The following is a 15,714-nucleotide window of genomic DNA, read 5'->3' on the forward strand; positions in this document are numbered from 1 at the left end:
TATCAGAAAGAACGAAATAAACGAGAACATGGTGCTAATCTGTTTAATTACATTCTAGTCGCCGAGCGTTAATCGTCACCGACGGAGACGATGCAGCGATCGATCATCTCAGGCTGTGTACCTATTTTAATTAATTGAACATTTGTATTTATATACACATACGTCGAAAAGCTTCGCTTACTCTCGCAATTCGTTCGCGGAGATTATCCGATGGGCGCAAAGTGACTCGCACTCGCGCTTGTCGGAAGGAAAACTGCCAGCATTATTACGTAGACAAGGAGAATGCTGAAAAGCGCAAGCCACCCGATCAGAATTGAAATATACCTCCAAGTAGAGTCCGTTCTATTCGGAGACACAAGATTGGTGTTGTCGTCGGCATTCGGTAGCTGCATTTTGGCCGACACCTTCGGATCCAACGTACTCATTAAGAGAATTTGGCCCACTCTGCTTTTCAAAATTAAGACGGTGCCCGACGACACCCACGTAGGCGCGTCAGCGTTTAATTGCTGCAAGTGGCGCAGGATGCTAGTTAAAATAAGCGAGAACGCAGCCACGATCAGGGAACTTTCATAAAACCGAACTGCAAGAAAACGAAAAGAACGGAAATTGTGCGTCGGAAACGTGCGTTCGATTTTCTCCCCCGTGAATAGATACGTAGTATCTTCAGCTCTCTGTGCTGCGATTAAAAAAAAGGAGTCGTAGGAAATAACGAGACTTACGTAATTGTGGCGAGCGACTACCGTTAAAAGGAATGACCCAGCACAGATCTTGCAAGGCAATTAGATGAAGAACGAAATTCAAATTTGCAATTATCATGCGTTCCGTGGAGCTTGGCTCCAGCCAAAGTGTCATCAACGTCATTGACATCAGCACTGTACAGGAACAAATACGAAATACACATTTCATTTAACAGCCCTAGCTGGGAATCTACCTGGAAGCTAAGCTAACAAGGGGGTGAAATTCACCCCTGAAAATTCGGCTATTTTCCGATTTTGTGTTATAACTCGCGAACTGTAAGAGATAGAAAAAAAGTTTACAGACAAAAGTTACTTCTTTTAATTAAATCTACCATTTGGTAAAAAAAATATTTTACAGTTCACAAGTTATAACACAAAATCGGAAAATAACCGGATTTTCAGGGGTCAATCCCACCCCCTTAGAGTGAATTTGAGCAGCAAACAAAAATTGCGTTGTAATCAGAAGGCAATCCCCTACATATTTACAAAGTTTCAGAATTTTTTTAATTTCCGGGTTCGAGATGTTCTAAGTCGACTAAAACATAGCACAGAAACGTAGCTTTTGATAGAAAATGATATATCGAAGCTGTTTTTTTTAAAAAACATACTGTAGCATGGCCCAGCTTAACTAACTCTGTGGTAGAAAGGGTTCCATAAGAGTGTATTAAAACCAATTTTTTAAAGCATAGCATGGCTCAGCTTAGCTTCCAGATGGATTCCCAACTTCAGCCTCGCGTCTGGTCGTTTAATATGTAACAATTAATAACCGTATACGTTGTAATTGTTACAAACCTATAGCCAGCGTCGTGTACATTCCGATATACATGGACGAATATCTTTTCAGAAGAATATGATGAGAAATGAAGCTACTAGTGAAATTCAAAAGGAATTTCGATTCAGTCGTGCGATTGCTCACAAGTATTTCCACCACTTTCCACTGCAAGTGATGTTCGTTCAGTTTCGCCGTCTCCTGAGGATTAAAACGCCTTAAGATTAATCCCTCTTCTGTATACGGTTACGTCGCGAAGCTGGACGTGGTAAAAGACTACGGTACACACTTGGGCACTGTATTCGTCGTCCCAGGGATGCACATCGATTTCGTCCTTGCTGTAAGACCAAGGAGAGACATGCACCGAACAATTCATCATATCGTAAGGCCACCAAGTATGGTCCGAATCGCAGTGCGTCTTGTACACCGTTACCGGCACGCAAAGCATATGCCCTTCGTGGCTCAAGACGCATTGGGTTATTGGCATATTGACGTCGACGTCTTGGGTCGTCCTGCGTGCAGTTGAAAAATTATCGTTTAGGGGGGTGATCAATTTTATTCGTCCAGCGCGTCGCGATACAGTCAGTGGCGGATTTAACTTAAGAAAATATTTATTTATTTCTATACAGGTGGGCACCCTTTGGTAGGAAATAAAATACACATGGACAGAGGACGGAGATGTACAACAAGTGACAAGATGCTGTATACGCAAGTAGAAAATGAATTAGAGTTGCTGCGCATCACCGTTAAGAGCTGGTTCTTGAAAGAAGAGAGAAGAGAGTTATTCTCCCCGGAAACAGAGGTGTGGCGTGACATATGAAAAAGCGGAATCAAATATACTAACCGGTTTAATGATATTTCGTCCACATAATTTAGTAAAATTCAAGAACTGAAAAACTGGCCTAGCAGCCCCGATCTCCTCTACTAATTTTTAGTAAACTACCCCTTCATTTTCCAGGAAGAAAATGGGCCCCTCGGAATGGCTACCACCTGCGCCTTTTTCCTTAAATCCGCCACTGAATATCGTCACTACATACTCACTACTGGCTTCTCAAACTTACGCGCTGTGCAACGTGATGTCCGGTACCCAAATCTCATAACTCATTACATGAATCGTATTGATATCTCCAAACTCCGATGGGTTCCACGTGAGATGAGGATCTGTCCATTGCTATCACGCCACCAGCAACACGGGAAATGTCCAGTTTTCATCAGCGATTCACCGTTGTGTATTCAAACTATAGTATCTACCTGCATGCATCCGTGCATAAATCTACTCACCAGTCTCGTCCAAACGAGCAACTCGATCGTGTTCGCCACCTCGTCCTGGTGAAAAAGAACTGTATCAATTAACTGTAAGAAGGAGAGTGCAATCCGAAGTTCCGAAACACTTGCACTATCATTCTCAGCTTGGACCAGGAGCTGAGCTACTCACCACTTCGAAATGCATTATGCTAAGGCCAAAGCTAACAGCAGTGGCGTTTCTGTAATCCTTGGTGGGCCTCACCTCCGAATCGTAATTACAAAACAGGTATCTCTTGAGTTCCATTATCGGGGTATTGCTCGTGATGTCCTTGCAGTTCAACACCTCCTTGCTCGCCCCCAACCGCGGCACCCGGAACACCACCAGCCAGGCGAACGGCAGCAAGAAGCTTCTCATTTTCGATCACTAGCACAGATTCGATTGAATGGGTAGGCCTGCGACGACTGCACAGTGCGCGCAGCCAATTTCCCACAACCAAGCGCCAACAGTTGTACGCCCAGTGAAACGTAAAACCGGGGACGTGGGCCATTGAAACCGCCCTCTTTCGAGCAACCGTCATTTTATCAGCTTTGGAATTATTCTTGATTACATACACGCGCGTGTGTATGTATGTACCTTGGCGCTCCACCGATTTCCACCGTGTCGCAAGAAAATTCTTTCCCCACCGTCAAGACGTACTTTTATAGTAAAATGTATTTTCTCGGACTTCTCAATATCTCGCAGGCCCGGCTAGATATCATCTTGGTTTTTACTTACGAAGGTTACCCACACAAATGCCCAAAAAGAAATCTCAGGATATTGGCCTAATCTACCCCTAAGGCCCGGTGCAGACGAGCGGTTTGCGGCAGTTTGCCGCTGCGTTCGTCAAAACGAACGCAAACATACCGCTTAGTAGCCGCAAAACTTTGCGTCCCGTGTGAACTGCTTCATATAAATTTATGTTCTGCTAAAACGCAAACTGCTCGTCTGCAGCGGGCCTAAGGGAGTGAAAAGGGGTAAAGGGTGCTTTCACGGATTCCTCAAAATCCCTTCGCCCCAATCCGATATCGGTACTTGGTTTTAGTCTAACAAAACAAATGCCTAAAAAACAATTTCTAAATTTTGCCCTAATCAACCCTTAACGGGTCAAATCTCAAATCTAATTTTTGCATAGTAGGTGTGAACGAACATATACATATATAAGTCTTTGTTATACAAATGTTACTCCATTTAGATTCCATAAAAAATTACATTAAAGAAAAAACAGATATAAAAGTAAATCCTTTTAACTATTCCACCGTAGCGAAGCGCGGGTATTTTCTAGTCTCTCATATTTGTCACAGTATGAAACTCGATACATATGTTCTCATTATCAATGCCTGCGTATCTAAAGAGGCGGTTACTATTATTAATTCGATCGATAATGTGTGAATCGTCTCCTACCCGCGAATTCATCAATCCTATCACGGCACAGTAGATACACATAATACTTATGCAACAGATCAAGAAGGGAACTGGTAGAGATTAATGGAGGACCATAGAGCAGGAATGCAGCCTCTGAGAATGAAACTATACACGTAAAAACGGAAACGCAAGGTTGTTTATTTCAATAACAAAGTGACAGTAGAACTTACGAAGCACAATAATTGAAGTTTACAGTGCGCGGGAGTACAGTAGAAAAATCGCTATACATGATCGTTTATTGAGAATGAGAATCTACAGTGAAGTTTTGACCAAGCCTAGCACAATGTACATACACAACGCTTTTCTTCGAGAATCCCTCTAACAGTAAGTCTAAGTGGAAGGGATGCGAATGGACAGAATAATGATGTAGGCGAAAACCACGGCGAAGAAGGACAACCACTCGACGATGGCTGCGAAATGTCTCCACGATGATTCCGCCGATCTGGCTGGGGGGTTCGGCAGATCGGAATTGTCCTCCGTCTCGCCGGCGAGTATTCTACTAGAATCCTCGTCCTCGGCGAGGATAAGAAAACGTCCGGCTCTGTTGCTCAGTACGAAGGACGTGGTCGAGGAGATCCACTTCGGCACTTGAACGCTCGAGTCCTGTATTTTCCGCAGCGCGGCGGTCAAAATGAATGCGAACACAGCCAAGGCCAGGGAATCTCGGTAGTACAGTACTGAAAGAGATGAATTATTTATATATATAGCAGCTAGAAGTGGCAAAGCTATTTAAGTACTTACATATCTTAGGTGTGTTTGTTCCGTTATGCGGCAATTGCCAATGCAAATCGAACATGCAAAGCATATGGCAAATTAAATTAACGCTAGCCACAGCCATTCGTTCGGTCGATCTTGAATCCAACCAGAGCACCGTTAACGTTAGCAGCATGACGACTAAAAATAAGGGAAACAAGAAAAGAGAAGAAAGGCGAAAATGGCATATGAATTAATTCGCGTTAAAGGGTCTCCCTACTTTGACGGCCTGAAAAGGAGCGCGATATTTGGGATTTCTTTTACGAGAAATCATTTTAGCAACATTTAAAAAAAAAAATCAATTGAAAAGAACGGTACCTAAAACTTTAAACGCGCTTTTCTCAAAACGATGTTTTTAAAATTGGCGCTCTATTTAAAGCACTATATCTCCGGATATAACCACTATTTTTGCATACAATTTTTTTCTCATATTCTCTAAAGATTGACAAATAAATCCACAAAGTTAGGAGTAAATATATTTAATGGTTTTGTTTTAAAAAAATCCCAAAGTTCGCGTCATTGTTCGTCCGTCAAGGTAGGGAGACCCCTTGATGGAAACGATTAACGTCTAAAGAAAATTATTCGTACCGACAGCAGGAGTAACGTAGGTAATGTGCATTATGCCGTAATGTCGTGTTATGGAGAATTCGTACACGATTATGGGGTAGCTATCGTTCGGACAGCATTTATACTTCTTCAGCACTTTGTACGCTTTTACCAAATTCAAATCCCATGTAGTACTGTTCATGTACCCTGCCAGTTGAAACTGGAGAATCGTACCACGCGTTATCATAGAGAAAATAAGGGAGAGTAGACGGAGCAGATGAATTGTTGCACCGAAACTGTTATTAGTTAATGCTCTTCGAGTAACATCGAAGTAGATAAAAGCAACGATCGATCAGGGGACGCAACCCTGCTTTCAGTCGTCACCTGATCACTTCGGAAGAATATCGTCGACGTGCTAATTACCCCTTTTTTATCCAGATGGATATCCATTTCCCCCTGGGCATGGGACCAGGAACCGAAATGGATTCGACATTGATGGATATCGTAAGGCCAGTCGGAGTAATCCGTGACGCATTTGGCGACGTGCTTCAACGATGGCAGGCAGCTGACCAATCCTGAATTGAACACTAAGCAGGTCGTAGAAGGTATAGTGTTTTGATCCACTGCCATATCACCCCTGTTTCGTGGTAAAATAATGCCTACGTCAAGTAACGAGTAACAGATTGTAAAATCTGCTAATTAAATTACTTAGTCCTTCGCCGGGGATTCTTTAGACAGCTCTAGACTTTAGCTCTTACTCTACAGACCAGAGTTGGGCATTATTCGAATAAATTTCGAATACAAATTTCGAATAAGATAAAGCTATTCGAGAATATAACGAATGAGTTTTTATTCGAATACAAAAATGCCTCCTTATTCTTGAGTAACTTCATTTTATTCGCAGTTCTTATTCGAAATTATTCGGACAATAAATTATACGTACGTATGTATTTTATACTGTATGAATGCTTACGAATTGTAAACTGAAAGATCAGGCAGCCATATGTCGTCGCTTTTCACGTGAATATAATTAATCCCATCGAAATCACTCGCCTTCCAAGTCAGATGCACATCGGTCCAGACCTGCAGGAGAAACATTCAAGGCTTTCAATGACGATCGTCCTCGACGCGACGCTTGCCACAGGACGATATGCATAGGCATCGCGCATAACGGGTGGCAACAAGTATCACTTACGAGCCCCATCCAACTGTGCAAACTCATTGTGCTGGTCCATTCGTCCTAAACAACAATCGGTGGATGATGATAGATGGGTGGATCGACAGCGCAACCAATTGGTTGAGGGATAAAGTGTGCGAAAATGTTGTGGGCGAACGCTTACGAATTCTAATAGCTTTGGTATCAGGTTCATAGTCACGTTGTTCGCATCTTTGTGGGAGGAGGCTGGTCGAACCGTTCGATCGTACTCGCAGAAGAGATGCCTCTTGAGGGACAGCATCGGCGTTGGAGTGTTGTAATTTTTACACCGCAGGTCCCCGATGAAATCGAAAGCATCCGCTACGGTGAATTTTGAATAGTTCGCGTCGTTAATGTCGCTATTTAAAAAGACCGCAACGAAGAGGGAAAGGAGCGCGACCGGGGGTCGCGCTGGTTACTTAGACGGTCGGATTCCTCAGATCGCATGCTCGGATCGTGTAGGTACGTACAATAGAATATTATTATATTTGTGTGGACACATTACCGAAACGATCTTGCCAAAGGAAAGCGAGCAAGCAGAGCACCGTTACTATTCTTCTCATTTTGGTCGAATTGATCTAACAGCCACCAGTCAACTGACTGTTTCTCCTCGTTCCTACTCCAACGATTATCAAACGCCCTGCGAAATTCGAAGCCGTAGATACGCGTGACGCCCCCAGAATGGTTCAATGCTTTACGAGTACAAACATACTTATTATTTCCAGATACCTATGTGGAGTAGTGTGTACCTATTTATGCATGTAGGTACAACAATAACGAGACAAACATATAGGTATCTAAATAGTTGGGAGACAGATAGATCTGCATATATACTTACCTATACAATATACCTAAATATTTATTATTCATTATTCATTATTTATTATTTATTATAGGAAAACCCTATCGCAATCACGACTTCGTGATCCACTTGACCACAGTGATAAAAAAAACCGTAGAGGGTTGGTAAACGCATACTAGGTACCTAAATGTCCTAAATCCAAAATAGCAATGAAATGCAAAGAGGACATGATAGATTATAGATGATGGACAGACGATAAACGGAGTTGCCATTCTCGCCCTCACTCTATTTCTAATTGTAACTTGCTGACATTGGCCTAAGTAGGATTTTTGTCTAAGGGTGAGGAGCTAGGTCCCATCTTCTCCCTCCTTCTCTGTCTCTCTCGCGCTCTCTTTTTCTTATAGGTAGAGGAAATCTTTATGTACATACACATTTTACAATAATCATTTACCTCCATATTTATTTAACACTAAAACAAAAAGTAAACTGAATTAAAAATTATTGATTATTTCACAGACGAATGTTATTTACTCATTTCGATAGCTTCTAGGGAGGAACCAATCCGCCTTTTTGCGGGGGCCGGGTCCACGCGGCCTCTGAGTAGTTACGCCAATGCTTGCTGAAATTTAAAAAAGATTCGTCCAATTGACGAATGATAACTGCGGCATTGGGAAACAGGTATAATGTATTCCAATAGGCTGTGCTGATCATATGAAACAGGAAAATATATTTTTTGTTTCTCTCAATACCTTAATTAATCTTGCATGAAATAAGATAGAGGACGAAAGGCATAGTTAATTGCGCTCGAAGGCTAGCGACATCCGTATCGTCGCACATCAGCACACAGCCACACAGTGATAAGATTCATTGCGGAGGTTGTTCACTCGTGACATCAGATCCACCAGTTCCCTGTGTGTTGCCTTCCTACCGCGCGAGCATGCGTACTTGTTCGTTCTACCTAGAGGAAGCACAGCACGCGATAAGTGGCCGTAGTCCGTACTCCGTAGTCTGCCGCGCATTTTCGTGCGACCCGCGATACGACAACTCTCGTCGTCGGACACGTCGCCCCGACTTTTCCTAACGGCCCGGCCCGGCCGCGCGGCGCCGCGACGCGACGCGCCTCTGCTCCTCTCTGCCACGCGGTGTCCATCCGATTCCAACAATTCCCTCGAATGGGTAGAAAAGTCAATCTCGCTGTTATACAGGAACAATGACGTACATCGGGGCACTCGATGTCGGCACCACCACCGTGCGTTTTCACATCCTCGACGAGAAAGCGGCCACCGTCGCCTCCTCCGTTGAAAAGGTCTGACTAGAATATTAGATCGTAGCGTCAAAGCTCCTCGAGAAATGTCAATGACGTAACGCGGCCGGCGAATACCATTGTTCAGAAATTTCTCCACGCCTCGGTGTATGCGAATCTTCGCTATCGCGCTCGGAACCATGAGTTACTTGGAATCGTCAAACGTGTTGCTCGTGTTTCCTCGTCCAAGGCGAAAGAGGGAGAGAGAAAGGGGGCAGGGTGACAGAGATAGAGAATGATGAACTTTTCTATATCTTTAATCGTCGCGCCAACTGTATACTCTGCAGAAATAATGTACGTCCACTTTTAGTGTAATTCCTGTTTTTATACGCAACAAGTAGTTCTTCACTGTTTTTTTTTATGGTGTATAAAAATCACATTTATATCTATTTCATAAGTTTGTCAGAAGTAATATTTTTCCTCATTAAATGTCCCTGAATCTTACGTGCCATAACACGTTTAAACCTGTTTTTTTCTCGAAAACACTAAAAGTGGACATACAATATTTCTGCACTAAGCCATCGGTACTCTTTGAAACAGCTGATGGTACCTACACAGTATTACTAAAGAAAGAACCATTTGGTGGAATATATGATATAAACCTCAGCGAAACATTGCAATTTATACAGGGTGTTTATAAATATGTGGTACAGTCTTTCAGGATGGGTTCTACTCATCAAGATAATAAGACAAGTTGGTACACGAGAATATCCGATAAGGCGTAGTTTCACAGTTATAAGCATTTTTATATTTTCTGAAACACGGACCCGAAACGGCTATTAAAGTGACATTTAACGAAGCACAGCTGTGATCTATTGATTATCGTTTCGCGTATGCTTTTTTAAAGGCCCGAGGGAAAGGACATTTTTTTAATTATTAAATTAGAATTATATTCTGAAATACCTAATTTTAATGTGTTTTCTTTACCTTATCCTATGAATGAAAATATAGTAGGTATATTAGGTTAACTGACGACCGGCAGTCTGCCGGTTACTCTTTAATGGACGTTTCGGGGCGATATTTTACGGAATATAAAAATGCTTGTAACTGCATAACTAAGCATTTTCGGACATATGCGTAGACCAACTTTTCTTATTATCTTAACGAGTAGACTCGACCCTGAAATATTGTCCCACATATTTATAAACACCCTATATGTATGATCTCGTCGACTTTGAAACCGCCGCGATGATAAGGCAAATATTGCACACTGTATTATGCGCAGACTTTGCAAGAAAATTAGCCACGCAGTAGTTGTTTTTATTGTCCGTTAATGTCAAAGAGTGCGGAGATTAAAATGAATCATAGAGATCAAAATCTGTATCCTGCTCATTAGGGATCCATAACTGTGCATGAGTAAATTATCAGAAAAAATAGATGCAATTGCGGGTCAAGTTTCTCATGGAATTCGATACTGTCCTAATTTTCATTCGCCTTATATTGTACTCGTGCACGAGTGTTATTTGTCTCCGCAGTAGCGTATTCAAATAAACCGGTTCGAAAATGTGACTTTTGATTTACGAAATGTTGAAATATTACAATGCGATGTTATACTCATTAAACCAGTGGTTCCCAACCGCGAGATGTTTTCTGCGTGGTCGCCGCGCTTATTTTTAGTTGACGATTTTTAGCACTTATTTTAACCCTTCATAGTCACACAGGGTGTATCGCACCCCAAGAGCAATTTTCGAGTTAAAATGTCGCGCCTTTACGACTTCCAAAGGGAATTTATCGCAAAAAAAAAATAAAAAATCGCCTTTTTCCCACAAACGTGGAAAATTGCTCATTTTCAACTACAAATTTTATCATATCAAAATTTACATTTCCAGAAAAAGACTATTAGACCATGATTGTATAAGTATTACGAATGTACATTTATCACTGAAAAGTTAACAGATTCAAAAATACGAAAATGGTAACTCAAAAAGTGACGCTGGGGTACAGTGAACCCGTGTGACAAATTTTTGATTATAGGAAGGTGCGACTACGAAGGGTTATTTATTAATTTAGAATTATATTCTGAAATACCTATTTTTAATGTTTTCTTTACCTTATCCTATATTTATTTGAGTATTATAAAAGTGGATCGCGGCTCAAAAAAGGTTGGGAAACGCTGCATTATCGTCTGCGTTTATTAAACATTTACGTTGCGCGAGTCTTTCGAAGTTAGTTTCTCTAATCACTTGCCACGTGTTTATAGTGACTATATACCCCTTTTCACGTATCTACATTATTTACTAGGTCCAGTTGCTGTACCCGAAACCAGGCTACGTGGAAATCGACCCGGATGAACTGTGGAGGACCATAGTAAAAGTAATGAAAGATACTTTGCAAGGTAAATTCTAGAGTATTTGAATAAGGGGCGGGGCCAGCATGGGCGTAAAATTCAAGTTATACCACTTCCAGATAGCCGAATTAAACCAGAATTAGTTGCTTGCCTCGGGATATCAACACAGCGAGGTAGCTTTACAACATGGAACCTGAAAGACGGAAGGCACTACCACAAGTTGGTACAATTCTATCTGCATAAGTACATACAGTGAGTCAAACAATTATTGACACACCATTTAAAACAGAATAACTTTTTTAAGATTGTCCCAAACGACTTGAGTTTTTTTTGAGAAGCTAAAATAATCAGTTTACTAAGCGACTTGTTTCGTCGTTTTAAAAAATAAGGGCAAAAATAGTGAAGGTCGCTTTTTCAACTTTTCTATCTGAACCTGTAACGAAAATTTAAAAATTCCATTTGTAGATTTTGGAAATCGGTTAACGTAGCTATGAGCTACAAACACTTAAAAGTGATGGAGATCACAGCTTTCGGCATATAATTGTAATAAACCTAAAGCTTTTACATATTTCGGTGCCCGTCGCTTGTTTCTGCATCAACCGATTTCGGTGGATTTCGATTTGAACCAATTTTAAAAAAGTTATTTTGTCTCAAAGGGTGTCCCAATAATTTTTTCATCCACTGTTTGTACTTCTACGTTTAGATCCCGATTCTTTAAATCTATCAGCAACTCTCCTTGTTTCAGTTTCATAACTTGGAAAGATCTGCGCGCCGACGCAATGGTGAAAGAATGGAATACGGCTATAACGATGAAAGGACTGCGAATAGGATCACAAATATTATACACACTTACTAGAAAAAAGCGATACTTAGCTGCTAGTGTTTTTAAATTCATGAATACACAGGTTCATATCTTTTCTCGTATTTTCTGTTCCGTTCTGTTAATTTATTTTATCGGAATTATTTCTCACACTCCGTTCTTATTTTCCTCGGACGCTTATCAGACTCGCCACACACTCCCGTCCCGTCTAACACTAATTATTCTTGATTTAAAAGACTCTCACCTCAATCACCTTTGGTTTCTCTATTGTTTACTTTTTACCGTTTATTTTACACTAAACTGTAGATGACTCTGAGATTATTATGGGCGTTGCAACACGTGCCAGGTTTACAGGAGGCAGCGAGTAATGGACATGCAGTTTTCGGAGGCGTTGATTGCTGGCTTATGCACAAACTGACTGGTACGGAGCGAGAGTTAAGCCGGGAATCCACCCTACAAGCCAAGCTACCCTGTACTATGCTATAAAATATAAAAAAAAACAGCACAGCTTAACTTAGCTTTTATATCGAAGCTAATTTTTTAAAACCCAGCATAGCTTTCAAGTGGACTCCCGGCTTTAATCTCATTTTATAATCGACTAATCCGATTCCTGTGCAAACGAACGAATCGAATTACATAGCCAGAGAATTCTGCTCAATTGTCTAAATTGCCTATTGCAAGCTGTGTTATGCATACATACTCGTAGGGAGACACGTAACGGACGTTTCCAGTGCATCAGCGACTGGGCTTTTCGATCCATTCACGATGAGTTGGTCCAGCGTAATGATAAATTTGCTGAAAATTCCGAACAACATCTTTCCCGAGGTGCTGGACACGGCTGGAGATTTCGGTGTCACGCCGAAGGAGATATTTGGCGTTGAAATTCCCATACTTTGCTCGGTTAGTCAGCACATATAGATGGTCAAAGAGTGCATCTGTTGATCAATCAGTTTTCATTATCGCCTCTCATACTCATGATATTAAGTATTTAAAGTAGATGGCAGATCAATCCGCTTCGCTGTTTGGCTCAGGGTGCACCAAGCCAGGTGATTTAAAGATCACGATGGGGACAGGGACTTTTCTAAACGTTAATACAGGAACAAAACCACACGCTTCTATTACAGGTAACTTTTGCATACGGTGATACATATCAACTGCAATATTAAATTTCCAAACTCCAATGGTCTGTGTTACTACCAGAGCTGGGCAAAATTTTTATTTAACTAAAATTTCGAATATCAAATAAAAGGTGAAAAAGTCATTCGTCATGCGTCGAATAAAGTTAACTCGGGTTAACGAACGCATGACGAATAATTACTTAAATAGTAGCTAGTTACTATTAATTATTTTTCAATGCTTCAACAGGTTTGTATCCTCTAGTCGGGTGGCGTATCCGTGACGAATTGGTATACGTAGTGGAAGGCGCGTCGAACGACACTGGAGTCCTTGTTGAATGGGCGAAAAATATTGGTAGCTACTTTAATCGTACCACAAACTTTACTGTCACGTGTTAATTTAACTAGAATGCTAAGTATGCAGCTTCTGTCAGGTATCATTAACAACGCTGCTGAAACAGCGAGCATCGCAAGTGCTGTGAACGATTCCGATGGTGTGTACTTTGTCCCTGCGTTTAGTGGATTGCAAGTGTGTTTCATCTATAAATCCAACGCGGACGATCCGTTCTTTAATCATTCTTACTGCTAACTTATGATTGCTTCACAGGCTCCTATAAACGATTATTCCGCGGCCACTGGGTTTATCGGAATAAAACCGACGACTGAGAAAAGTCACATCGTTCGGTCGCTGCTAGAGAGTATCGTCTACAGGGTGCTGCTTCTTTACGAGACCCTTTGCGCAGAAACTTGCTTCACGTATCACACAATACGGTCAGAGTAGTTGGATTAAGCAACCGAGGATGCTTCGCTCTTCATCGCGTCGATATTTGAACAACTCGCTTTTCTAGAGTGGACGGTGGTGTATCTACGAATAATTTTGTGCTGCAGTTACTGGCCGACCTGACTGGCCTGCAAGTGGAGCGAGCAACAACCACAGAGATGTCTATTTTAGGAGTAGCGTATCTCGCTGGCTTACAATGCGGTACGTAATTCCATTTAAATGGCAATAATGCCACAGAAGCAGGGTCGGCGGAGCAAATTCTTCCCGAGCGTGGAGTTGGAGGAGCGGAGGGAGTGTAAATTAAAAAATTAAATTTCAACAGTCTAAAGGTAGGCTCTCGATACGCCTCGCCTCGCCTCGGCGCAACTTCTTTTCGCGCTCGCATCTAGGCTCGCGTCGCCTCGGGTTTTCCGTACCTGAAGTTATCTGAGTTTGCCTCGGTTCGTGTGTTTGGTCAGTTGCTCAGAGAATCTCTTCCTTCCTCTTTTAGCGGTCACCAAAAGCGGTGGCATTGCATCCACTCACACCACGCCTCGCCTCTCTTCCTCAAAATATTCCCGAGGAAGAATCCGCGGCTCGGAGTGGCGCCGAGGCGAGGCGAGGCGGGACGAGGCGTAGTGTGGGTCAAATTGTCGAAATACATAAGAAAAGCATAGGAAGAATAAAATAAGCCGAGGCGAGGCGTAGTGAGAACCTACCTTAAACCCGGGAATCCACCTGGAAGCTAAACTAAGCTACGCTATGCGATGCTATGTTTCAACTTAGCTTTTGGTGGAAACGGTTCCATAAGAATATATTGAAGCTAATTTTTTTAAAACGTAACATGGCATAGCATCGCATAGCATAGCTTAGCTTCTAGGTGGATTCTCGGATTAAAAAACAGCAGTGCCCAAACAAAGAATAAAAAATGGTAAAAGTGCCTTCTAAATTCCCGAGCGTGGAATTAGGTACATTAAATATAGAAGATCCTTGTAATATTCAATGAACCACAATACGTGAGTCTACTCCCCTCCTCTTAACCCACACACCAGCCTACTACGATTTTTAATCGCGCTCTACGTTCCCGACAAAAACATTTTATCTACCAATCATAACATGCTTACCAAGCAGCGCGCCGTGGAAAAGAAAAGAAGACGAAACAATCAACCTTCGTTGTACGTATGCATGGAAATCTGCATTGCCTGTGTGTTTGTGCCGTGTATGTAGTTGGGGCATTCTCCAGTGCCTTTCTTGGAACTTGCAAGCGGTAACCTTCGAATTCCCCCGGTCTCTTGCCGGTTCTTTTACCGGTCTAAAAGAGCACTAAATATTAGGGATCCAGGCTGAAGGAGTAGAGTATGAGTAAAGAATTCGCGAGAGATCAATTAAAATTCCCAACCCGACACTATTTACATATTGACACTCTACGCGCATCTGCATATTTATAATCGATCCGGAATTACAACGCGATTCGCATTATCCAGTAGGTGTTTCTTTGCAGGCATTTGGAAGAACAGAGAAGACGTCTTGAAACTCCGTGAAACGGAAACGGTATTTAAATCGAGAGAAGAGACCGGATCGCGATATCGACCCACGATCGCTCAGTGGAGACGAGCCGTCCAGCGGCTTGGGCAATGGTACTAAAAAAACTCTCGATCTGTGTATCAATACAGATAAGACTTGTTAAATAATGTTGATAACATTTGTACCGCGTGTTGCATAATCCCTGTAAATACAGATGATTTCTAAACGATTCGAGACCACGTATTATTCCTTATTATTTATTATCCGTTTATTCTTGTTCCTTCACACTTTACAAAGCAGATTTTTTTATGTTTCTCCCCGCGTAACGCTTTTTTATCCCCCGCTTCTTTTTATTCGAAAAGGGGCGATGCCTCGGTGGCTCCATCCTACACTGCA

At 41.9% G+C, this 15,714-nt stretch overlaps 2 protein-coding genes across 2 annotated transcripts; one reads left to right on the forward strand and one right to left on the reverse strand.

The window, feature by feature from the left end:
* Positions 1-48: 48 nt before the first annotated feature.
* Positions 49-7,391, reverse strand: Nachra9 (nicotinic acetylcholine receptor alpha9 subunit). The gene is made up of 15 exons (XM_076827049.1): positions 7,213-7,391; positions 6,853-7,028; positions 6,708-6,752; positions 6,486-6,595; positions 5,936-6,149; positions 5,555-5,732; positions 4,955-5,107; positions 4,550-4,890; positions 2,942-3,169; positions 2,788-2,832; positions 2,568-2,677; positions 1,796-2,018; positions 1,530-1,707; positions 720-872; positions 49-580 (listed from the first exon to the last, which is right to left on the reverse strand). The coding sequence occupies exons 1-15, from the start codon at positions 7,268-7,270 to the stop codon at positions 204-206; spliced, it is 2,589 nt and encodes an 862-aa protein (XP_076683164.1). The 5' UTR covers positions 7,271-7,391; the 3' UTR covers positions 49-203.
* Positions 7,392-8,430: 1,039 nt separating this feature from the next.
* LOC143376464 (glycerol kinase 5) lies at positions 8,431-15,547 on the forward strand. Its single transcript, XM_076826828.1, has 12 exons — positions 8,431-8,815; positions 11,054-11,147; positions 11,219-11,318; positions 11,845-12,004; positions 12,226-12,340; positions 12,626-12,819; positions 12,917-13,043; positions 13,285-13,389; positions 13,469-13,563; positions 13,642-13,805; positions 13,883-14,016; positions 15,296-15,547. Exons 1-12 carry the CDS (start codon positions 8,720-8,722, stop codon positions 15,436-15,438), a joined length of 1,527 nt encoding a protein of 508 aa, XP_076682943.1. The 5' UTR covers positions 8,431-8,719; the 3' UTR covers positions 15,439-15,547.
* The last annotated feature ends 167 nt before the right edge of the window (positions 15,548-15,714 follow it).

Source organism: Andrena cerasifolii, chromosome 14 (assembly GCF_050908995.1).
Source record: "Andrena cerasifolii isolate SP2316 chromosome 14, iyAndCera1_principal, whole genome shotgun sequence".
In the NCBI taxonomy this organism is placed as follows: domain Eukaryota; kingdom Metazoa; phylum Arthropoda; class Insecta; order Hymenoptera; family Andrenidae; genus Andrena; species Andrena cerasifolii.

Coding starts and splice junctions, on each gene's coding strand:
- LOC143376464 (XM_076826828.1), top strand. CDS start 8,720: ATGACGTACATCGGGGCACTCGATGTCGGCACCACCACCGTGCGTTTT. Junction 13,044..13,284: donor ACCACACGCTTCTATTACAG/GTAACTTTTGCA, acceptor ATGCTTCAACAG/GTTTGTATCCTCTAGTCGGG. Junction 13,806..13,882: donor TTCACGTATCACACAATACG/GTCAGAGTAGTT, acceptor TCGCTTTTCTAG/AGTGGACGGTGGTGTATCTA.
- Nachra9 (XM_076827049.1), bottom strand. CDS start 7,270: ATGAGAAGAATAGTAACGGTGCTCTGCTTGCTCGCTTTCCTTTGGCAA. Junction 6,596..6,707: donor TGCACAGTTGGATGGGGCTC/GTAAGTGATACT, acceptor TTTCTCCTGCAG/GTCTGGACCGATGTGCATCT. Junction 581..719: donor TAGTCGCTCGCCACAATTAC/GTAAGTCTCGTT, acceptor GTTTTCTTGCAG/TTCGGTTTTATGAAAGTTCC.